We start from the raw sequence: 25,476 nt of genomic DNA on the forward strand, positions 1-25,476 counted from the left end.
GCAGAGTTTCTGGAAAAATAAGCATCTGGGCAGAGGGGACAGATCCAAATGTATGTCCGTGGTGAGACAGTTGCAGGTAGGGTGTACAACACATACAAGGTGTCAGAACAGGCCTTAGCTTATACTATCATTTAGCTGGTAGAACTTGTGGGAAACTTGATTTATTATGAAGATGTGTAGCACAAACCCAACACACATCCGTGGTATCATTACTGTCTTGTGGCACAAGTTGCTTATAAAGAAAGCATTTGATCTCACCCAGAAGGAATGGCAATAGGTATCTGCCCTCAGGAAAACTTATGGGCTGTAGCTCCAGGGTGGATGCGAAGATTTGAGTCTCAGAGATATGCAAGATTTTAGACACCGTTCTGCTCCCTGTTCCCTGCTGGCTCACTCCGTGAGACTCACTGGTCAGCCTTTCACTCACTTGGACACTGTTCTCGGGAAAGGCACTCCTGCTTTATGCCATAAGGTGAGCCTAGCACAGCCCTAACGATTCTCCTGCAGAGCCCACATGACAAATATTGTGTTGCAATTGCTAACTTAGTCTGAAATTTCCATTCTGATTGTAAGAGGTTTATGCCGTGATGTTGTCTCCTGGCCTGTGTCTCTGATTCTGCCTGACTGTATTCACAGTTGTCTTCCATGGATGTGTGAAGTCAAGTCAGTCTGTTACCTGAAAATTGTGAGTGCTATTATTGTTTCTCTCCTATAAAATCAAGTTCTTATCTTATTGTACTATTTCCCCTACAGAGCTAGAATCATAACCCATGTTTAAGCGTATCTGAGCTGCTAGATATGGACGTATTACAATGGTGAGGATATGTAAATAAACTGATACTAGCCTGACTTCTTCCATGACTTCTGAGGATTCAGTGACAGTGGTTGTAATCTCTGCCAACTATCAGCAGTTTCAGGAGTTGTTGAGGCAGATGGCTGAGGCACAAGATCTGATAACAAGCATGCCTAAAATGACTTATTGACTCTTCAGCATTTTTTTAATTTAAAGAGAGAGGAAAGTGTATGCCTCTCTAAAAAGAGGATATTACCAAACCAGCAAGACATCTCCAGATAATGCTATTTTTTATCCATACAATTAAAACAAAGGAAGACAATAGAAGAGGAGAGGTCTCAAGCACTGGGAGGCTGTTGGTACCTCTCCTCTGACGGACTAGTAACAGCTTCAGTTCACCTTCTCCATCTTAAAAAGTCAATACTTAAGCTGATAGCACACATTCCTGTGGGAGCCCTATATTTACACTAATAAGGTTGACATTCCCTTCTAATCACTTCCCAAAGTAAACTTGTAAGTAGGTGAGATTCTTACTCAGAACTGTAAAGCAAAGATATTGGATCCTAGCTATAGACGTGCAGATAAGCCTATCTACCTTTTCACCTTGTTTTGCTACAAAATGATAGTGGAAACTCAACAGGCTCAGATCTAACATGTCAACTGGCATCCAGTGTGCTACTTTAAATTACACTGTGGAATAACTATGCTAATCCATAATGTATGTATTCATATCACTTAGAACTCTTACGGAGCATACTTAAGAAAATTAATTGGCCAAATGAATGTCCTTGGCTTTTGTTCCTCCACTTTCAGTCTTTGTTTTTCTTTGTCTTCTACTCCTCCCATTTCCACATTCTTGTCCCTGGGACAAGGATTGCCTATTTTACTTATCAGTCAAGCGCCCAATAAACTTTGGCTGTGCTAGGACAAGTAATTCAGGAAGACCTTTCCAGATATCACTATTCAGGAATGAAATTTCTTGGTGACTCATGAAGAATTTTGCTTATATGAATTTGTGGAGACTAGTATATGTTATTCTTTTCCCTTAAAATAACATCTCACAGCTTCCTTCAGAAGTCATTATTCTGCACTAGCTGCTGTTGTCCAAAAATACTCAGTAATATTTTTCTGAAGCAGAGTTTTCTCTTACTCTTGAGGTGGTGCTCCCATGGGTACCAATTCAGCACTGCAGCTGTAGAGTTGGATCAGAGACCTGTAAACTTAGTGCAGCCATTAGCATTAAATGATGTAGGAGGTGAAGCAGCCATCTGCGGCCTGCTGGAGACAGGTGATAAAGGAATTTTGGGAGGTGTTACTTCTCCCTTTCCTCTGGAGGCTGACCCTATCACTGAGCAATATGCATTCCAGGAAAACTGGAAGAGAATATTACTCTTGAAATATGTCCCACTTACATATTAGTCATGCTGTCTTCCAAGTTATCTTTTCAATGTGTCCCAAATTTATCTAAAAAAAACCCCTCATGACTTTCCTTCATAGGAATAGCCATTTCATTGTTATTAATGTAAAGCTAGTTGTAATGTGTGCATGTTCTCTCAGATCATCCAAGTGTGAGAAAGCATATTTAAGTTGCCAGGGAAGAATTTTCTTGACAGCTTTCTACTTTAGTTCTTCACTATAACACATGAAAATGCAAACTTACACATATTCAAACACATTGTGCTCTGCCATGCTACTTAACTGTTTTCTTTGGCTGTTAGAAACCCCTAGGCGAGCCAGAGTTGACCAAGAGCATTCAGCCATATCACTCACTTCTCTTGCCTCTTCCTCCCTGTCCTGACATGCGTGTGTGCGTGTGTATTAGCTGTTTTCCTTCTGAAGCAGAACAGTTGTAGGCTTGTCAGGCACCAGGGCTGGAAGGGCTGTAAGATGAGTGAATGATGAAGAAAAAATTAAGATTGCAATTACAAAATGTAGCATGCTTTAGCGTCACATTGGAGAACGTAAGTGGTCATATTTGCCTTATAATGCCAGGACTGGCTGGAGAATAACAAATTACAAAATTGCTGATCCTATGCCTTAAGGCTCTGGCACTGCAACATGTCAGGCCAGCAAACACTCAAATGACCATTGCAAGGGAGATGAACTTACTGTAACTAGTACACTGCCATCAGCCTAGAGATACATGATATTTGCAGCAGTTTAGGACAAGCAAATACAAATTCACCTGAGAAGCAAAGATTCTTTTTCAAGCTTTATTGTTGTTCAGGTTCACTGCTTTTTGTAATGAGGTGAAAGGATGTTAAGAAAAGTATTACAAACTGAACTAGAAGCGCTGCGTTTGTTAGCAGTTGGATGTTTTCTACGTGAAGGCACCTGTACAAGTATCACAAAGGTATTACCAGTGTTAGCCGGGGTCCAATTTATCCTGCTGAGCATGTCATGTATCCTGTTTGCACACAGAAAAGCCATTTTTACTTCTACGCATAGTCCCAGAATAGAGAAGTTTACAGGTCTTTTTCAGTAAATGTGTAAAAACAAGTATGGCCTTAAGAGATCATGCCCTTATGGATGATTGCAATTCTGCAGGTGTAAGCAGTATAACAAATAGCAGAATTTTTTTTCTATACTCATACATGCCAAGAGTAAAATTGTATCATCATGGACATTGTAAATCAGAAAAATATGCTCTTAATTCTTTCTCCTATAGCTAGGACCTATGATTGCATTTTATTTTTTCAGAAAAATAACATCTGGAATGGGAAAAAAGATTCTGCATTAAAAATTTTTACTGGAACAACACAATTTTCTTAAAATAATGAATACAATTTAAAAAGCATAATAAAAGAAATGTATTTTTATATATTAAAATAATTTTCTCTTAAAATTTTTTTAATATATATGAATAATAGTTTTATCTCAAAAAAACTGCTAACCATTTCCCATCCTATTGTTTTTACACACACCTGTTGTGTGCAATTACTTCTTTGTTATGAACAATTGTATTTAGGCATCACTAAAATGCTTATGTTTTAATAACACTGCAATCTCTTTGTGAAAAAGTTAGAAGTACATTTTAAAAAACACAGGCTAGAGTCTGTGATACCTATAGTGGCATAGTAAATAATGATTTTATATTGGATAGTAAAGGAAGTAATCTTATAAAGGTTGCGTAAGTGGCGAAACAAAAGGTTTTGCTGTGTATTGCAAGAGTGTGTCAGTCTGCTCAGTCTCAGTAGCTGGTCTTAGCACTGGTTCAGGTTACCGCAAAAAACGTGTACATATCTTCTGTCTTTGTACATACCCACTGATGATATCAATAGCATTTTTTACTGTTACCTGCCATTGCACTTCAGTTTCCTTCTGTTTTTTGCAAATTCAGCCAAGTGGTTCTTCTCAGACAAATGAAAATAGCAGACAGTTTAGGAGCTCACGGTATCAGCATGCTCCCTATTTGAGTCCCTACAGTCTTGATGGCAAGCTAGACAAATAAGCAGTTGTACCTGAGACGGCTGTCTTTTAGTGACCATTGAGATGGGTTATGCAGTTTCACGACATGCCACCAACCAACCTCCCTTTCACTGATTTATCTCAGGAGAAATACATGTTCAGACAGGTATATGGTTCCGCAGTTCATTTAATATCAGTAAAAAGTGCTAAAGGGTTCTCTAAAGGAAGATATTTAAATGCCAATTTTAAATTAACATTTTAGAAATTAGCTTAGGTCATACCAAGATTTGAAGAACCTGGTAAGCTATACTGGAAAGCTCTCATATCCCCGTTCTTCAAATCGCTCTTCCTTCCACTTACTACTTAATAATTTAAAATGACACAAAAAGATGCAAAGATTAAGTGTTTGGGATGACCATCTGCTGTATGTACCTTGTTTTTGTTCAGCTGTACTCTCCTGCTAGCGGTTTTATGTCCCCCCTAAACTGTGTGCCACAGAATACAGGAGTGCTGCCTTTGTGCAGCAATTTACAGATGCTCTTCAAGCATCACTTCAAAAGACTGAACTGATACACAAACAGAGTAAGTTTCTATAATGTGAGATATTGGCTTTTTTGCATGTAACTTTATTTCCCAAAGCATTACAGCTTTCTTAAGAAACTGACTTTGACGTGGGAAGATCTCAGGCCTTCAGCACATTGGGCTGGACGCTCCTGGGCCTCTTGCTTTCTTCGTACTTGGGACGCTTTTGAATAACAGGTCAAGCAACAAAAGGTACAGGTGTAATTTAGACAAGAAGAAGGGTGAGTGTTTTCCAGTTAGACTCACTGATGAAATAGTTCTTCTTATTCACTTATCTTTCTTCACACTTAATGCAGGGAAAATGTTGCAAAAGATAAATAAGAGACCGTTCCTAAAGCTTTAAAAAAAAAAAAAAGTTCAGTCTGCATGTGGTGTACGTGCAGTTTCTATACTACTTTCAAAAGGCTTCAACTTTTACAGTTCAAAAGCTGTGAATCTGCAGAAACAGCACACCTAGGGGACGCAATTTTCTTTCTTTCTTGAATGTTTTATATTCTTGTAAGTAGAGACTACACATTATAATACATTTTAGTTGTATAAAATTTGTTTTTTTTCTTTTTGCTTGAAAAGCTGTTATAAATTCAAATGTACACTTTTGTTAATGTAAAATGAAGAGCTGTTAACTAGCTTTTGATAGGTATTTATTTTTATGTCCTTCCTGTTCTTCATAAAAAGAATGCAAATTCATATCTTGGGAAGGTAATTTTTATTTATTTTTTTTAATCTATCATATGCATTGATCCAACTGGAAAAACTCAGAAGGAAACTGTAATCAGATTACTCAATTTACTTTAAAAATATATATATTAAAAAAATGTAAAGAGACACTAGAAAGAGATGTCCTGACCCTTATAGTACAGATATCTTGGAGAGCAGGGTGTTCCTTTCTGTCTGCCTTGAGGATAAAAAAGTACATTCTAGTTTCAGTGCTAGCCGTCCTTTAAACTGCACAAATTCTGTCCTTGTCCCACAGTAATGAAAGAAATCCTGGCAAATCCACACAGTCATTCATAGCTTTCATCTCCTTGTCCCTTCTCAAATCACTGATAAAACACCCTCAGCTGACTTCAGGTTCTTGCTTATTTTGCTTAATTAGGGAACTGAAAAACTAGAAAACTGGCAACTTCAGGCATATCCAGCAACTTATAGGCATATCTAACAGCTTGCTCCCATAATTTTGATGGGACATTTTTAATATATTGACCTATTTTTTATATGGTTGCATTCCAGTGATAACAAAGGGCTCACCTATCACAGTTATGAAAGCAGTCACTGAATTCATTTAGTTGTGAGTGAAATTTTTGATGGGCAAGCTATACGAAATAGGGTCCTTAAATGGTAATGATTTTGAACTGAGAATTTAAATGCAACAAATTCCATTAGTATGTGACAGATGTACAAACACATCAACAGTTATTAACACAAAGTAATGAATTACTGAGCTTTTTGCTTGTACAGAGAAACTTAGGACTTTCCCTCAAAAACATTTTGGTTACATAAATAAAAATCTTCCCAAGGAGGAAGGAGGATGGCTTGTCAAGCATCTGGAGTTTAAGTATGAATGAACTCAATGTTAAAAATTGGCTGTTGCAGGATTACATTTCATACTGAAATCAGTGATCTTTAAAGCATTTTGGGGCTTTCAGCTTTGTCATTTTGAATTACTTTAAAAAAAAAACTTTATGTTTATTCCACATCACAAAAAATTGGTTTTCCATGGATTTGATTCTTTTTGCATTAATTGTGCTATATTTGCATGAGAAATTAGTGTGACAAGCAAATGTATTTCACATCAGTCCAGCAAAGCTATGCAAATTTTGCACACACAAACATGATTTCCAGCTAAAACACAGTATTTACTTTGTACTAGCTTATATACATCCAAAACAATTGGAAGAACATCAGATTCACAAAAGTGGTGCAACTCTTGTTGCACTTTAGGCACGATTTGTGACCTAATGTATTATTTTGCAACAGTAAACAGTGTACCAAGGCCACAGAGATCTCAGACTCTGGTTTCTGTTCCTGTGTTGAGCCTGCTGTTGATCTAAGATTATTTAATACTACTTTGTTTGATATTGATCAGTAGCACAAACATAGGCAAACTTCAAAGTTGAAATTCATTGGAGAAGTTTAAGTACTTATAGAGGAAAAAAATACAATAATATTCTCTTATTTTTTACCTCATTAGTCAAATATGTTTGCTAATATAATTTGTTACAAAATCTGTGATTTCTTTTTCATTTTTTTACTTCTATTTAAAAAAAAAAAAAAAAAAAAAAAAAAAAAAAAAGTCTGGGCTTAAAATGGATTACATCTGATGTTGCTAACATTTCCTGGAAATGGAAAACTGTGATAACAGCTGCTGTCTTGGCTCATTTTCAGTTCAGTTTTTTGGTTTGTTGGTTTGGGTTTTTTTTATACTGCAGCAATTTACAAGTAGTTACAGCTATCTCTAGTAGGCTTACATCATTAGCAAAACATCGTAAGTCAGTCAAATGTTTCCTTTCCAATCAGAGCACTTCCTCCACTTATTGAATAGTTGACTTTCTGAATAGTATTTATAGTAACAGCATTTACATTTTAAAATAAATGCTAATTTATGAAATAACTAAAAGCTAGCTGCATATGGAAGAAAACTATAGAAAGAATCTATATTCTATGCTAAAGCAAAATGCCTTCAATGAGAATTAAGAAAATCTTGGAAGCATCTTATTTAGATAGATAATACCTAGCTGATTTATACCAAAAGTATATTTTTTTTTCTAAGACCTATGATGAGCAGAAATATCACAATATTAGTATTCTTTTTAGATTCCAAGCATACATGCTTTCTTCTTGGATTGAAACATTCTTCTGCAATCTTTGCAGTTCTGTAGCATTGTAAAGTGATAAACACTCAGCACTAGCGATGAAAAGTAGAAGGAAGAGCCAAGTAAAGCAAGAGACAAGGAACTCTAAGTGTCGATAGTGTCAAAAAACAGGTCTGTGCATATTCAAAGGCTTGGCCTCCTTAAAGTATATTAGTATTTTCCACTTTAGTGTTTTAAATCATTTTGAAAGATACATGTTAAATTTTTTTTTAAAATTATGCTTTCATAGTCTCAAGTCAGGGTGTTAATGATATTTTATTAATTTTTCAGCCAAATCTGTGCCTCTATCTTAATATGATTAAGCTTCCAAAAGCAATGTTATATATGCAGGTTAGAATCTGTTACTCTGACAAAAGTTTAAGTTTGTTTTGTATCAAAATAAATAATAATTCTCCCTATGAAGTTTGTAAATTCAGCAAATCCTCTTCCACCATATACGTTTTAATATTTAAGGAGTAGCAGCTCCCTTCATCACATCTGAAATGGCTGGTGAAAAGCTATGCCAGCTCAAGGGGATCTCTGCACCATTTCTCCTTCTGGGATTACTCTGCACTAAGCAACTTCAGGTATTTCACCCTGAGTGACCTGACCTATCTTCGAAAATGGAGCTGACTCTGAGCAGGGCATTTGGACCAGAGGGCTCCAGAGGGTCCTTCCAACATAAATTACTCTATGAGCAACTCTTTCCAAGGCTCTTGCTTTGGGACCAGCCTGCATGAGGCCAGTTTGCACTTCTGGGTGCACATAACTAGACGTGTCCTAAGAAACAGGTACAAGTGGTGTTCACGTTGCTTTGAGCCTTCAGGAGTGGAACACAGGGGTTTCTGTCTGGGTTAGCGACAACCAGAAATCATAACCTCCTGGTAGCTCTTCCTGCACCTGAATGAAACGAGTCAGCAACGTCCCTCCATTTTTTAGCAGACAGGAGGGGTTTAGAGTCTTAGCCTGTGACTTTTCACAGACTTTCAACTAAATGAACAAGGAGACTGAGCTACCTCATCCTTCCCGGAGCAGACAATTTCAAAGCACAGTTCTGAGTCACAGCGAGAGGAGCGGTGCAAAGGAGTCCTCCTCCCTCCCACCACACTGACTCATCAGGGGCTTTCGTTTTCCACTCTGGTCAGGAAGCCAACATCTTTTATGACAATTAAACTAATCCTAACAAAGGACTTTTTGAAAAATTAATTAAGCCCTGAACTGTACCTGAGCAGTGAACTTATGTGATGTGAACCCTGACACACATGCATGTCAATCTAGAGCTGAAATCAGCTTCCATTTATTTCTTGGTACTGATGCTGACTCCTAGAAGGGATAAAGTCCTGAAATTTTCCACAAATTATTTTAATGCTAGTTTGTACTGCTTAACTGTATATTGTTCTGTGACAGGCTTTTCTGTAGAAATACAATTCCATACCGAGAAATATATCTGCACTTTACAATCCCATAGTCCCAGAACTGTTGGTTTTTTGAAGTAAAAATCTTATTTAGTTAAGTGGTTAGCATGTTGGATTACTGTAATCATTTTAATTGCTGAAAATACCTGTTGGTTTGACTAGGATGAACTGAGCAGCTTAAAAATTATTTTTACCGTAGTTACATTTTACCATAAATAGTACTTTCATAATCTACAATATAAAGTCAAAAAGCACGATCTGTGACTGATCCCTTCCATGACGTAGAGCAAGTCACTCTACCTTTCAGTATCTCTCTTTCTCAAGATTCAAAAAGGGAGGAATGATGCCTGTCATTCCAAGTAGCTTTATCGATTTTTGTAAAAAAATAATTCCCATTATACAACAGCTCTCTGTTTTTAACTAGTAGTAGTTAAAAAATTTCTGCCAGGACCCGCATGTTCCAAGACAACAAGTTGAGATATATGTGTGTATATATGCTCTCAAAAGTTCATCAGTGAAAAATAAAGAAATGGCCTTTGAGTTACAATTTGATTGAAAACATTGCTTAAGCTGGGGACATAGGGCTTCCTTCACAGTCTCTTCAGAAATCTCTTTTAGGTATTACTCTGTCCTCCAACACTAAGCATTCCTCAGATGTTTAACATTTGGGGAAACTACAATATCCCAAGATCTACGACAGCCCTACACAACAGGTGTATGAAAACTCTAGTTTTAATTTGTGCTTTCCATGAAGCAGAACCTTGGGAACAGCCACCACAAGGAGTGAGCTCCGTTGTCTGTGAGATACTCACAGAGAGGTACTTTGACATATTTGGGGGATTAAAAAACCCTCTATCTGAGACTCGGCCTGCCTTGAAGTGAAATCTAATAAACTGAAAGAATGTCTTGGACACTTTCAGATGCTAACAAATGTCCAGAGATAAGAATAGATCTGACTGGGCTTTAAGGGTTGGTTTACCTTTCTTGTCCACTCCCAGACTTCAAAACTGCCCTATCGAACTCTTAATGCACTGAAACTTGCTTGTCCTTCTGTAATGCAATACAATTTTATATTTGTAGTGTTCCCCTATTGAAATTTTAAAATGAAATGAGATGAAATACAAGTAACACTAGAATTTCTTTAATATCCTGAGTCATGAATAGAAGCATGTCTAGACTCAAATACAAACCATGTTTTAAAGCACAATTCAAATCCTCCTCTGGTCCCTGCCAAACGCTGAGTTCAGTCCCTGAGGGTCTGAGCAGGGTTTCCTCGGCTACAGCAGTTGGCATCGGCAGCGCTGACGGCAGGGCAGGGAGTGCCACTCCTGGGCTGGGCGATTTCATCAGCTAGCACACAGGTCTTGACAGGTGCAAAGCCTTTTGCTTCACTTTTAGGGACCATAAAGCCCTTGGTGCATGATTTAGGAGACTGGGAACTAACTTTTTGATCCACAGAAGTAAATGAGATCTTTTCCTGATTGTAATCCTCTAGAACTGTTAGTATTGCTTCAATGTGTTTCTTCTAAACACAGAAATAACATTTGCTCTGAAAAGAGTTCTTGATGCATGCTGAATTTGCCAGACATTTCACTTTGAGACAAAGATATGACAAATGTGCTTCCTAGCATTTTCATACTGATATATTCTCCCTCACAAAGGACAACTTCGTAAAGAGCTTGAATCAGATCCATGTTCACACTTTACATATGCAACATTTTTGTGGCTGACGAAGTTGGCTTAACATGCAAACCTGGAAATAGAGTCAAACCAAAGAAGGGCATGCTGAGACCGCTATACTTCAGTAGCTACTTTTTCCAACTAATCATCATTATTATTATGACTAGATATTTACCCTTAGGTGCACTGGGCAGATCTTTCTGACTCATCCATTTAGTGGATGTTGTCCTGTTGGGTTAATGATTATCCTTTTTGTCTCAAAGATTTGTTAATTCCTATAACTGCATAGGATAGCTATTTTAGTACTTAAACAGGTGACCTCGATGCTGACATAACCCTTCTGGTATTGTTGGTTGTAGCTTGTGTCATGGCATTAATGTGAATTATGGCTATCTTGAGGATACAAACCTCCACATAGCACAGATGGTCTGTAGGAAAAAAAAATTGTAATGACAGTCTGCACATCACACATTCAGTCTTCCCTTGCAGACTATTTCCTTTATCATTGCCTCATTCTCTTAGGCACCTTTTAATCAAGCATCTAAGGCATCATTTATTGTACGGACTGTGTTCCATAATGAAGACAGTAACATGGGATTCTGGAAAATACCTCTGTTACTGGCATTATCACGGTGTCTTGTTGGCCTCCTCCAAACTTGCTTAGCACTGTACCACCATTACTTCCAGAGAGCTGATTTTTTTACTACTTCTTTGAAAGAATGATGAAAGCTGTGTAAGCTCATTAGCAGAGCATGTGTGTAGGCTTAAAATTACAGATAATAGACAAATGGTTGGAAAGTCAGTAATTCCTTTACATATTTGCCAAGACTTAGGTCAAGGTTCAGGGTTTCCTTTGCTCAAACCAGTGAAATCAGAAATACCTCCAGGTGTTCTGGGGAGTGCCAGCAGTGCACATGCGGTACAGGTGATGAGGCACAGTTGATCGCAGTTGTTTTCTGCAAGAACAAACCATGTTTAGTCTAAACTGCACTCAACCATGATGTGCTTTTCTTTTTGCATTAGTATTTTGTATAAGCTAGTGCTTTTATTTAATAGCTCTTGCTGCACTCTCATAATCTGTTATTTCTAACATTACAGTAAACTAATTGTAGTAAATTTTGATGTCACAACCCCAGCCTTTCATGTCAGTGAAATGCATAGTTAATATATAGGAAAGTAGTCGTGTGCTTAAGAGTAATCATCACAAAAAATAACTGCCTTTCCACTCAGAAGCCCAGTCCTTGTATGTCACATCAGTATTTGTGTAACCATTTTACAAAAAGCAAAGTGACACAGATGTGTGTAAGGAATTTGAAAGACTGATACACACATAATTAACTTGGAATGCAATCAGATATTTTACAGGAAAATTCAGCAAAAGGATGATTTTTACCCGTGTTCATCAGCTCTTTCTTCATGAGCATGGTTCTTCAGTTTTTACTGGTAACAAAGTCACAAAATTTAAATCCAGGTCCTTGGGCTTAGATCCAGGAGAGGATGTGAGGATGGGTGCAGTTGTACATCTACACCCCATCAGCCTGGGGATGTGGGCGTGCCATCAGGAGGAAAATCTACCCTCACCCTTGCGTGCACTGTGTTCCTCACACAAAAGGCAGGCTCTACCCGAGAAGTTAGTTGCATTGTCTTGACAAATGTGTCCTTTGCTGGCCAGCTGAGAGTGTCAAAATGCAAGCAGTGTTATTGGAGATGTTAAAGGTATGACATGGGCACATTGCCACCGCTGCCTGGAGTGAGACCACGGACTGATTGCGTGTGAACTACCCCACAGTAGCATGACAGCCGCTCCACCTGGCCACTACACCACACCTGATCTGAGTACGTTATGCTGCTGCCAAATTCTTTTTTATATATATCTTGGAATATACCTATATTAAGATAGTTTTCAGAATACTGTTTTAATACAAGATATTTTCCTCCTTTAAAATCTCTCAGCATCATTGCAGGTGAAGTTATTTCTTATTCTTGTCGGTTTCGTTGTCACCGTTGTTCACACCTATTGTTTTTAAAGAATTATGCTCTGTGCGTATGAATGTGTGTCACCCTTGCTAATCCATGTTAGAGAAAGCAGCAGCAAATGTTACTGCATCTGTGGGCTGCCATAATTTGTCCTGTTGACACTGACTTAATTTTACACATTTTTCAGGGATCAGAAATGGAGTGAGTGCTGTGTTATACTCCAAGTATCTCTTTTAGGCCACGTGACATCCCCTCTATCAGAAACAACATAAGTGTGTGAATATGATGTCTAACACGGAACAATTCCAAAGCAAAACCTATTTAATATTTCAAATCATAACAAGTCTAGCTTAAGTCACATTTTGTAGATAAGCTTTTATGCATCTGGCAGTAGAATTTTGTCCTAAATAAGCAATGTTAGAAATAAAGAAGCAATGGTCTTAAGAGATTAACTGTCTAAGAGAGTCCATCTTAATTTTATAAAAGGCTGAGTTTTCTTTATTAGTATTTTCACTTAGGTACTGCAGTGATGTGTACATAACAAATTTTGAAGGCATACGAATTGGAGCCTGAGCAGAGCCTTAAAGAGATACCAAAACCATCGTGTTTTCAAATTCAGCTCTGTTTCATGTCACAGAGCAAAGTTCCTAATAGAGGCACAGTGACTGACCAGCAGCTGCAATTTCCTATATCATTATTTCAAAGTGTAACAGTAAATTTAATATAATTCTTGGTTTTTTCTGTTTTATTAACCAGTTAATTCAGGCGATGGGATAGACTACAGCCAGCAGAAGCGTGAAAATATTGGAGATCTGATTCAAGAGACACTGGAAGCCTTTGAACGCTGCGGTGGAGAAACTGCTTATATAAATATTAAATACATGATCCCTACTTATCAGTCGTGCATATTAAACTGAGTTGTATCAAATGGAATGATTCCACTTGTGTTCTAAAAAAGCTGTATCTGACTCTGTATGGCATCTTGTTAGTCATGCTTTTTTTCTCTACAGCTGCTAAAATAGTGGCTTCTGGGGCATTAGAGTGTTAGCACTATTGTGAACAAGGCTTTCCAATACATAAATAGTGCCTGTTCCTTTGATTACAATGGTGTACTGTGCTTGTTTGTTCCCTGAAAGAATCGCTCCTTTATAACAGAGCTGACTAGAGCAGGAATCGGAGTTAAATCTTCACTTGTATAGACAATAAAACTATAATTTTCATACGCAATTCAGCAATTGCTGTTCTGTGTCCGCTTGCCCTGAGGGTGATGTCAGAGGCTGTAACAAGAAGAGTTTATGCTGACTGCTTAATAGGTGTTTGTCATGGAAGAGAAACACCAGTTCAGCAGTGCCTCTCTAGCAGCTGTGCCGAATAATGTGCACTGACATACAATAAAACTGTTGAATGTATATACCAATTACAGTGGGAAAATTTATATGGTCCATTACAAAGCACCGTCGTTAAATTAACTCATGTTTCTTACACACTCCTGATCTCAGCTTCCAGGTGTTTACTTTTCTGTGGAACTTGGGTTCCTCTTGGCAAACATCAGGCACAACCACAGTTTCGAAGAAAAGAAGCCCAGAAAAAACGTCAATAAATCAGATGGAAGATACAGCGTGCATAATATATCAGTCCCTAACAACACAGTTAATCGGGGTAAACACAGAATATACGCATCTAATTTTAAAGGGTGCTGGGTATTTTTTGCAACTGCAAGGTTGCTATTGCTTTCCTGTTATTATTATGGTATATATGTGTACAAACAATGTAACTATTGTTACAGGAATCCCTTACAATTTCCTACTCAGTTGGTTTCTCCCTGCATACCCACAACACAGAACTGATGTAATCATGGATTTAAGCAAGGCTACTGAGATTGACTTTATTGCTTTTTAAGCATTTCCGTGGAATAAACCCACAAAAAACAAAACAAGTTTTACAAGTCTCAAGGACAACCATTTAAAAATATCCAGTCAGCTCAAAACAAATCAGAAGATACGAGCTTTGTCTAAAAAGCATGAGATTTTTAGAAGGGCAGACTTTGGGCTCATTTACTTTTATTCTGGTTTCTGGAAACTCTTAAAATATATGCAAGTTGCACTTTCAAGTGTTTCTCTGTAACCGTTAGAGCTTGAAATGCACTTTTTGGTGTTAGACGCATAAGACTTTTTCCAAGTGCTTACCCGCATCCATATTCACACCCTGCAAGGCTTGTCTGTGTGAGACACAGCTCCTGTGCTGCCCATTTCTTTTGGGTGCGGACTGGAAGCGTGGGGAGCACCTTCCCACCTGCTGAAACTTTGAGCTGGATCTGCTGTTAGACTGACATTAGATTTGCCTTTTTCTGTTCTGTGGGATCTTCAGCCTGCGGATTATTTTTTTTTTCTTCTAATTTCTTCTCTTTCCTGCAGTTGAAAAAAGTTAAGAGGAAGATTTTTACTCTTCCCGCCTCTTTGAGGAACTGCAGCATCAAGTGATGCTACCAGCCACAAGTGCCCACCAGTCCCCTGTTTAGGCACGGCTGCCGCAGGTGTGCCTTTTTCCCAGGTGCCGGAGACCTTTCTTTCTATTTGGTTTTTGGTTCTTTCTGAGTTTTCTTTTACACATCGCCAGGGCTTCCCTCAAGTCCCTAGAGTGTGGACGGTGTCCATCCTGTCACTAACACGCACCTGTGTTGGATAAGTACATCCAACGCACTGCCTCACGTCTAGGGTAGCTGTAAATCTTGCACCTCCCAGTCAGAAACGAAGGTGAAGCCTGGCTGTAGGCCCACGCCTCCTCTTCCAAAAACGCCTTTCTACACAGCCACCCTGGCACTATCAGCTGAGCCTTCTCTTGCAGTTTCTCCCTCTGTGTCCCCTCAGCAGGGCCCTGTCCTGCATTGTCCCTGGCACCAGTGAGCCATACTTTTCCATTTACTGGTACCTATGGGTTTGGTTACTGTGGCATTGCAGGTTTCCCATGAGTACAAAGTGCGCTGGAGGACTGCCGCTCAGAGGGAGCCGAGTTATTCAGCTCGGAAACAAATCAGGCCCTTCATAAAAGGATAATCCCAGGCCGCCTTTCACTCCTTAGCTATTTGTATTCTGTCCTTAAGGGAAAGCCCAGTACCACTCTTTGCCTGAGATCAAAAAACTCCTCAATAGCTGGCTTCAGTTCCCCTGCCGCTGGGCTCCAGCCACAGAGCTGCTTGCAGAAGGGACAGTGCGGGAAAGGGCTCTCATCCCTGGGATCTCCCCATCCCATCAGCCCTCTGCATCCCGGCAGCGCTGCCGAGGGTGAGATGAAGTTGCAGGCTCCTCACCAGCTTTGTACCCCCATTCCCTGACTTACTATTCTTTCATCCCCTCCCCGTTAGCTCAGTTAGGACAAGACTACTGACTGACAAGTAGACACCATGGAAAATGGGTACTTCTTGCAGCTGCAGACTTGCCCAGACCTGATCCCCTCAGCCCGGTGCTCTTTCTTTCACAAGACATTGCTTCAACAAGGGGTGACCTTATTGCAAACTATAAGGGCAATAGAGGTCATGCCCATTCACATCAGGAAAAATAGGTTTTACAGCAAAGTGCTTTTACTTGCATGTTCAGGATGGGAACATTAGCCCCTATCGTACTATTTCTATGGCCGGGCCATTGCTTTAAAAGTGAACATTCTCCCATAACCTTATTAATCCTAGGAGCTGGACTGATAAAAAGAAACACGATAAAACCCACAGCTTGGTAATTTAGGAACACTGAGAATAAAACTATTTTAAGATGTCATTTTACTAAGTCAAACTGTAGGCCTGCCAACCTTGACAGTGTCCCTTTAAGCATGATCAGCAGCGTATTTATAGGCAATTACAGCACAGCTCAGAGCACTTTATAAAGCACAAGATCAAGGACCCAGGTGCTTAAGCATATGAGTAATACTATGTCATTCAATACACTGCTTAGCTATTTTACTCTGTTCAAAAAAATGGAATTGTGGTTAAAAAATAGTAACTGCCTCTCTTTTCCCCAGATCACTTTGTGGTCACTGACACTAAGGGCAAGCCAATCAACAGTTTCTAATTGTAATCAATTAAAAGGCACTCTGGGCCAAGTGTTTCAAGGGGTATAAATTAAGCATAGCACCATTAAAGGTAACTTGGCTCTATGGAATTGATGGGGTTTGTGCCTTGCTCTGAGGGCTCCTGTTTCTTTCTAGCTCTCCAGCCAGCTTGAGGTAAGTACTATCAGTCAAGGACCCTTTGGATGGTTAAATAAGTCCTAAGTGCTGGTTTTCTGAGGCTAAATGTTTGAGATGTCTGCAGTTTATCTTGATAAATGTTAGGTTGGCTGATGGTTTGGTTGTTTAGCTTGAAGAATAAAAAGCATATGCTAACATTAGGAAAAAAATCTACCCGTGCCTTTATTATGCGTAATCATCAAAATGGGAATAAAATGAGTTCTGTTTTGTTTGGTATTTTTCATGATTTCTCCCCAAAGCTGTGTAAGGAAACTCTGTAACAGGTGTCAGAGTTTTGGGAACGCTAGCGTCTTGTGAATGCTGGTGGGTGCCATAAAGCAGTTGCTGTGCAAGCTGTCAAGCCCCTGAATGGCATAACTTCTCGGTGTGAAGCTGAGCAGGGGAGATGGTGGCTGTGGCTCCTGACCAGGGCTGCCTGGGGCTCCTGCGGAGGGGCAGAGCCTGGCAGGGACCTGGCAAGCTGCTGCCAGCACCGGCGGTGGGGAGCCGGAGCCAGGCTTCTCACTGGTAGCTTTCCAGCCTTTCAAAGAGATGGAGCTGACAAAAGGAGTTTGTAAAAGGCCTCCCAGGAGTCAAATACAAAAGGGCTATGGGAAGCCGTAAGTGGGAGGGAAGGTACGGGACCCTGGTTTGGGGGGGGGGGGGGGGGGGGGGCAGGGAGGTGCAACTGCAGCCAAGCAAGGCAAAAATAAAAAGCTAAAGCAGACGCTGTGTGCTTTCTTAATCCTGTCTGGAGACCCTCTGACTTCCAGAAAAGCATTCTCCAGTCTGAGGGGCTCTGCAGGCAGTGGGGTAGTTCACATTTTTCCACTCATCTGTAACATCCTGTGTTTTCTGCTTTAAATAAAAGCAGCAATGTTTGCAGGAACTCCGTACAAAGCCCGTCTGCTTGCAACCGCTCGGAGCTGCTTTGTGCCTCCTGGAGACCGGGAGAGGAAGGTTCATGCCCTGGCAGGACAAGAAGTTCCCTGCACCGGCCCCATAATCCTTCCGGCGCGTGAGGGAAGGGGAGGGGAGCGTGTGTGGTGGGGCATATTTTAGCTGTGCTTGTTCTTGCCTAGCGAATATTGCCTGGGTATGTCTGTGGGGGTCCTCGCTGAGAGCTCTGCCATCCTTAGGACAGCGCGTCCAGGGGGACGCTGGGGTCTCCTACCACCCAGCGTGGCTTCTGGTGAGGTGGGTGGAAACCTGCCTGAGCTGAGGGGGATGATCTGCAGACTCAGGGAGGAGAGCATATATTTCTGGCAGAGCTGGGAGTCGGCTGCGTCCCGAGTGTGCCTTTTGTGACGCTGGTTTGGGTGCTTCTTCCGCAAATCAACAAATACTTACTTTTTTCCCAATGCTCGGGTGTGAGTCTGGGGGCTAACAAACTGCACAGCCCTCGCAAACCACCGGGTCATAAACCCCGGCGTGCTCCCGATGCCGCGGGCGCAGCGGGACTGCGGTGTCACTCGTTGCCCGGAGTCCCCTTCCTCCAGCAGAGAGGGAGAGGGAAGGGGATGGCTGCTCGGACTTTTTGCTGATGAGAGCCCCTCGCATAGAGCAAAAGCCTCCAGCTGGGGAAGAACAGGCCCCTTCGGGGATGGGGGGGGAGCGCAGGGCACAGCTGTGTTGGCGTGGCCGTGGAGAGGGGCATTTTTGGGACTGCACCCTCTCTGCTGCCGCCGGCCCTGTGGGTGCCCACGTGCACAGGAGCCCTTTGCAACCGCAGTCTGCTGACCCTGGCTGCTGAGGGCGTGGGGTCAGAGGGGACGAAATGGGAACTAATCTGGGCGCTGTACAAATGCGGAAAGAGAAGTCCCAGCCTCCTTACTCCACCTTGGTGAGGGTGGGTTAAATGCATTGAGGTGACGGGAAGAAAGGGGACATCTGAACAGTGTCATAGCGTTGGGTCTTGTATGCCTGTCTCGAGAAATGAGTATGATGTACCCTTAGTTTATGAAATGATCTCAGCAATCCAAACTTCCTGTGTTCATCTGCATCAGCATAATGTTTTTTAAAACAAACAAACAAATCGGAGGTGAAGGCTGTTGGAGGGCAGAAGGGAAGCAGCTGCACACCAACCTGCTGCTGCAGCCTGCTCCCCTCTCTGGCACACTGGGAACATCTTGGTCTTGGGGTCTCATCTCTGCACCTTTTCCCCCTCTGTGGCCCTATGATACACAGCTTGGTAGAGCTGAATTGGCACCACTGCACTTAATGTGATAGCAGATAAAGGCACGTGTGCTTTTTTGGTAGCATGCTCATCTGCAGTTGTCTCGCAGCCACTAGCATCTGTAACCACTGTAGTTCTGTGCCTTCCATGGAGTCATGCTGACCTTGAATGAGATCATGTTGCTCTCTGATATGGGTGAAGTGACCAAAGAAAACACGTGGACAAACTCCTCGGAAAAAATTTGGGAAGCTCCAGGAGGTCTCCACATCACAAGCACATCCTGTCAACAACATGTACAACAGTGTTGGATGCTGAGGCTCACTGGTTATAGGCCAGACAAAATTAATGTCTGACATAAAGCAGCTACCTCATATTGCACACTATTGCATTAATCAGGGGGGCCTGGCTTTAAATGTGTGGTCCATCCAACTCTGTATCAGATTTCTTTTTTCAGGGCGTAATTCCTAAGCCCTTCCCTAAGGAGTAATTACTGAAAAGCAGCTTGGCTTACAGAACTCCAGCCCTAGAAGCAAGGAATGATATCCCCGCATCTCACCATCTCCATCTCATGCATTAGTCCCATTACTTCGTTTTTACGTGTTCTTGCTTCCTGCTTCTCCCGGGTCCCTGCAGCGCTGTGCTGAGCTGGAGGAGACACTGAGAGAGCTGGGTCGGTAGATGGGCAGCTGATGAGAAGAGAGCAGGAGGGACCAGCTATTCCGGCAAAGGCTTTTCCTTTGCAGTTTGTTTTGGAAAATGTGAGTTTTGGGGAACTTGCGTCTTTTTCACCCCAGAGAGGCTCCCTGGGCAGCAAGCTGAGGCAAAACATTTCTGGAATAAGTCCTCCTCCTTTCTCTCCCTGCATAATGCTGCGATGTATTGGGAGAAAAATATCAGCTCTGCTGCAGGTGGGGGATGGGAATGAGAGCAAATGGGGGGAAGCTCATGGCTCATGAATGTGGAGAGGCTGTGTTTGTCCAGCTTTTTGGGCCACTGCAGCTGTGCATCCCAAAGCCCTGCCCCTCTGGGCCACCATTTGTCGTCCCCCCCCAGCTACCACCTGGGCGTTTTCTGTGGCTGGGAGTTTTCTGGGTTTTCTATGGCAGAGGTTTCCCAGGCTCTGCTTGTGCGAAGGGGCGGATGGGTGCCCCAGCGCTGCAATATGGGGCAGCCTGCGACTTTTCCCCCCCCCTCGCTTCCTATGTGACTTTCAAGCTGTGCTTGGAGCTGCCAACGCTGCTGCTGGCGGGGAGAGAGCACATTTTCTGCAATCACCTTCTCCTCCCGGCGCTGCCGTCTCTGCCCCAACCTGCCCCCAGCAACATCCCGTCTCGGTGGACTGGATGTTGTCACCATCTCAGCTAGGATATCATCAGGTGTCGTGGAGCTGGGCCGGGCTCCCGGCCAGCGGCGTGACCTGCCGAACCTCTCTCGTCTCTTCCCCAGGGGGGCCGATGCAGCTGCTGTTGGTGGTGTTGCCCCTTGGCTGGAGCAAGCCTGGTTTTGGGCACGTGCCGGGCGAGACACCCTGAGGCAAGTGGTTTGCAATTCCCCACCTCTTTGGAAAGCAACTAAATTCATTGCAAGTGAAAAAAATTACTAGTATCTAGCAGAAATAGTGCTTTAAATTCACTACTGTAAGTCCAAGGGTAAAACCCAGATCTCTTTTGAAACGCTCTCGGTGTGGGGAGGGGGAATACTTGGAAGGCCTTGTTGAGCCCCACATTTTGCAGTGTGCATTTTATTCCTCAGCTATTCACTGGAAGAACTCCATGCCTGAAACTTTTTTTATTAACACTGAATCATTTATGTCTGTTACAAAGGAAGAAATTGCTGCTGCACTGCCTCAAGAATCAAAGTAAAGGGAACATCTGCTCTAAACTTCTTGCATCCAATTATTGCTTGCTATGCATTATTACTTACTGGAGTAATGTGACTAAATTAAAGCTTTTTTTTCCTTGTGCCTGCTTTTATGCATTGCATTGGTATAAAATGTGTGGCTTGCTTAAAATCAACCTACAGCTAAAACTATGTCTGCATAGAGCTGAGCCCACGTGTACTTTGATGCAATTAAGGGCACAATTGGAGCATTCTGGAAGATTGCCTTTAAAAGGCCTTTTGTTCACTCCCCCATAGGGGCTGGGTGTACAAGCGCGTAAAAATGCAACATTAAGAAAAAAAAAATCCTTCGTGAAGAATTCTGTAGACACAGAGCGATGTTTTCTGTAGCTCAGCAGCTGTCTCTATTCAAAAGCAGGGGAATGACTTGCATTGGGAGGGTGATGATAGTTTTGATAGGAATCCCCCGCATCACAAGAATGCTTCTAACGAAGGAGGAAAAGCCCACCAGAAACATACCAGGGCTGCAAACCTGCAAGCTGCCGAAACCAGCATCCGAGCTGTTCTGCAAAGACAACAAGCAGTAAATTCAGCTACTTCTGCAGAAGGCAGAGAGAGTTAGCTGTTGTTCTTCTTTTCCTTTCTTTCTGAAGTGCATGCAGTCTTACCAGTGAGCTTAATTAATTGAAAAAATATCTGGAAAATAAAGCTCTTGAACTCGCATGCCTAGAAACCTACCAGCATCACGTGCATAGCAAAGGCCGCATATCTCACAAAATACCACAACATTTCACAAAGGAGGTTTAAGAGCTCCAACTGAATAAAGCTTTCTCTGTGAAATATCTTTATGGATCTACAAAGCAGTTAAACCCTCCTTGGGAAAAAAATGTGTACATCTCTTACAGTGCAGCAGCGTAACTACCACTGAGGCCTCATTAATAAGGTTTTTCCCTTATCAGAAGAAGGAAAAAATAAATCCTCATCACAGAAAAGAAATTTAAACTACTAAATTCTGACCATTTGCTTTTAAATCCTACATATATATATATATACATATATATAAAAGAACCCTGTGTAACAGTGCTCTGGCCTTCTTAAGGGATGGATCCTGCTATTTAAAGCTAGTAATGACAGTAACAGGGCCTAAATAAACTTGATAAGACCCTTTTCTATCAATAACTTTGTTACTGACATAGTGCAGGATTGGTTTTTGTGGTCTGTGTTATAGCGGCTTTTAATTATGAGACAATTTGGGTACCACATGCAGTAGGAAAATTGGGCAGTTGCAAACCCTGCAGTGTTCCTTAGTACATACTGTAATGGTTGGTTTTTTCTACTTAAAGAAAGAAAAATAGTATTCCTCTGTTTTCGGTGGGGTTTTTTAAAGCTTTTATTCCTTGAGCATTTTTCAGCTCCCCAAGAAGATGGTTGCATTGCCTCTGCTCAACAGCTTCTCTTCATACCCACAAATATTTCCAGCTTTTTATTACCAGTGTGTAGCGTTGCAGTGTCTTTTCATGTCTCCCATATTGTTATAATTATGTTTGGGGAATGGAGATGGATGGTGTGTTGAGTGTGTGTTTGCTTTCCCCACAGCCCTCGCTCATGGCTGTTTTCTATAATTTGATCAATAGAAGGCAGTTGTGCAAACAGTCGTTCTTAATTTCCAGTTTTCGGTTTCGGGTTTCTCATGAAAATTTAAATGTTTTTCTTAAAATGTAAGGTGCAGTTTCATTTGCTTTGCCTGAGACATCTCGTGTCATTTGTCTTCCTCTCCCTCCTGTGAAACCGCGGGGCTGACCCTCCTGGGCTGCCCGGTCCGTGTGGACGCAGGCACCCGCCATCCCGGAGGCTCGGGGAAGCGACTGCTCCTTCGTAAACGTCCCCAAATAAACCTCAAGGGGCAGACATGGTGCAGAAAGGTCTGGAAACTTGGCTGGGGGGTGGGGTGAAACGAGCTGTGCCCCAGCTCCAACCTGGGGCTGGGCTTGTGAACCAAGGGTGGGAGATGTCCTCAAAGCCAAGGTCTCCAAGGAGGTCCCGGCACCCGCAGGGGCGTTTCGCAGCCGCCTGGCCCTGGTGCTGGTCGGGCGCCCGCTGTGCCCAGTCCTGCGGCACCCACCGACCGGCTCCTGGCACAAGCGGCCGCTCGACGTGCCCGGCGTGCGCTGAGCCACCAAAGTCTCTGCACATCTGCTTCCTTCCTGCCACGACAGATGGTGGCTACAGCTGGGAGACGCAGCCGGCGGTTGGCATCGGCCGGGCGCAGTCGTTGGGAGGAGGAGGAGGAGGCACCAGGGCGAGGGGTTGAACACTGGTAGTTTTTCAAGGGAGATACCTCTGCTGCTTTCTCTCAACTAGCTTCGCTCCGGGCAAGAATAGGAACGATGTCTATGCTTCAAATGTAAGGAGACCGGAGAAAAGCTGCGACCGCTGGCTTCTAATGCTCGGCAAAAGCCCGCTTTCTCTTTTTGCTCCTTGGCGGACACGGTGGAGCATTACGGCTGGCGTGGCTGACCACCACAGAGCCTTCTTCGCGGGGGTCGGCAGCTCCCTGGGGACAGCGAGCTGAAAGCCGAAGTGCTGCCGCGCGGCCGGGAAGTGTTGCTATTTCTGCTTTTAGCTGAGCAAACCGAAGCTGCACAGAAAATGTGGGTTAGAGCAGAGGGTGAAACCCAGTCACTTGCCCTAACAACTGCTGATGCCGTTCTGGTGCCAGACCTCCTCCTCCTCGCTTCTTGGTCTCAATGAGAGTAAAATGGGGAAGCAATGCCACGTGACTGCTCTGGTTTGGGTTCAGCACGTACAGAACTGGTTGTAGCTACACAGAGCGACAATTGCAGCTAAATATTGCCCCTCTTAGCCTTCAGACTGATCTTAATGAAGTCAAAGGGCCTATTTGTATGAAAAAGGAGAGCAGGAACCGGCCCTGACCTTACCTTAAACTCACATTGTTGCCGTGTAGTAGGTTGCCTGGTTTTTTTCCTGGATCATTTTTCTTCTACCCTAAGCAGCACTTCAGAAGGACTGTATTTGCATTTAACCATATCTTCATCTTATAGCTGTGGGGTCATTTCAGTTGGCTTCTCTCTGTCGCTTTGGTTTGTGCACTTTTAATCTGTTTTACTCATTAGCTCTTAACCTGCATTTTTCTATCTAAATGACTTTCTACAGAAAACGTCAGAAGGCTGGAGAGCTCTGTCTCTTCCATCATGTTGTGATTTGATACAAACGTAGCATGCACCTTACTTTAAAGACTGGCCAAGGTTAAAATCAGTGATATGATCTATTTGTTTAGGAATTTATACAAAACTGCCGCTATCAGACAATAATAAGAATCGTGAAATTTGCTATGAAAGGCATTTCTTTTTTTACTGTGAACTTTATGCCTCTTCAGTTATTTCAGTAAATGCCCAATAAAAGCGCAATAAATCCAATGCCATAAAAGCACGTATAGAGGGTTTGCGCTACAGGCTTTGCAGCTGCCTGTCTTTCCTGCCACATGTGCATGCAGTACCCAGCCTTCCCACGGTGCCAAGGGCTGCTTTTGGGGACCTCCCTGCCACGTGCCTGGAAAAACCCATCTTGCCTGATGCCCAAGTGCATCCTGCCACAGGCTCCCACCCCGGTGCCGTGCTTGAGAGAGAGAGGAAAATAACGTAACTGCAAAAAAATAGGGGTGGCTAATGCCCAAAGGCACCTGGGAATGGAGCGGGGCAGAGGGGGGAGGAAGAGGAGGGGAGCTGTGCTGCCCTGGCCGCAGGGAAGGGCTGCGAGGTGGGGTGTGCGGCACGCGGGGGTCAGCCCACTGCACATCCCAGGTAAACGTGGAAATTGTGAACAAAACTAAATCGGGGGGGGAGCAAACTTTGTGTTAGCAGCTGTTTGTAGTGAAATAGGTAATAGCCTTTAAACTTGAATCTAACAGGGGAAACATTAAACCGTATATTTATGCCTTACTCATTTTCTCCTATAAAATCCAATTCAAATAGCAGAAATGGGAAGGAAAAACCCCAGATAAATTAAGGCTGAACTAAGCTGAAAATAACTCACCTATTAGACCGACACGTAATCTCGCATGTGCGATACCAGGAACGTTGTGGGACACCTCAGTGGGGGGGTAGGGACACGAGATTGTCCATGCAGAGGCAGGAGATGGTAGGGACCCCCTCAGCAGCCCCCATTTCTGCTAGAGCCAATTTGTGTCTGCATCTTCCCAACTGGAACAACTGCTTCTGTCAAACCTTCCTGGGGACAAAGACACAGTGTCCCCTCCCGCCCCAACTGGAGAGTAGTCTCTCTTGAACAAGATTAATAGGTCAAACCCCAAATCTTAAATCCCATGCGGGACCCCAAACGTGACTGCTCACAGTCTTTGCCTGCTGAGCTGAGAACTAGCATCTTGCAGGGTGGGATGCACCGGAGAGGTATGCCATATGGATGTGGACATCCTGCTGCAGAGCAAACGAGAGTTCAGCCCGTGGTGCAAGCCCTGCCATAGAGTTTGCCCTTATGGCCAGAGGCTGGGCCCCAGGCTAT

At 42.5% G+C, this 25,476-nt stretch overlaps 1 protein-coding gene across 1 annotated transcript in view; it reads left to right on the top strand.

Annotated features, from left to right (window-relative positions):
* The window catches only part of PACRG (parkin coregulated), a 256,602-nt gene extending 241,945 nt beyond the window's left edge, over positions 1-14,657 (top strand). The window contains exon 6 of the mRNA XM_049801673.1: positions 13,464-14,657. Within this exon, the coding sequence (XP_049657630.1) occupies positions 13,464-13,624 (161 nt within the window). The 3' untranslated portion in view covers positions 13,625-14,657. The remainder of the gene's footprint in view (positions 1-13,463) is intronic.
* The last annotated feature ends 10,819 nt before the right edge of the window (positions 14,658-25,476 follow it).

The sequence above is a fragment of the Accipiter gentilis genome, chromosome 5 (genome assembly GCF_929443795.1).
Source record: "Accipiter gentilis chromosome 5, bAccGen1.1, whole genome shotgun sequence".
Taxonomy (NCBI): domain Eukaryota; kingdom Metazoa; phylum Chordata; class Aves; order Accipitriformes; family Accipitridae; genus Astur; species Astur gentilis.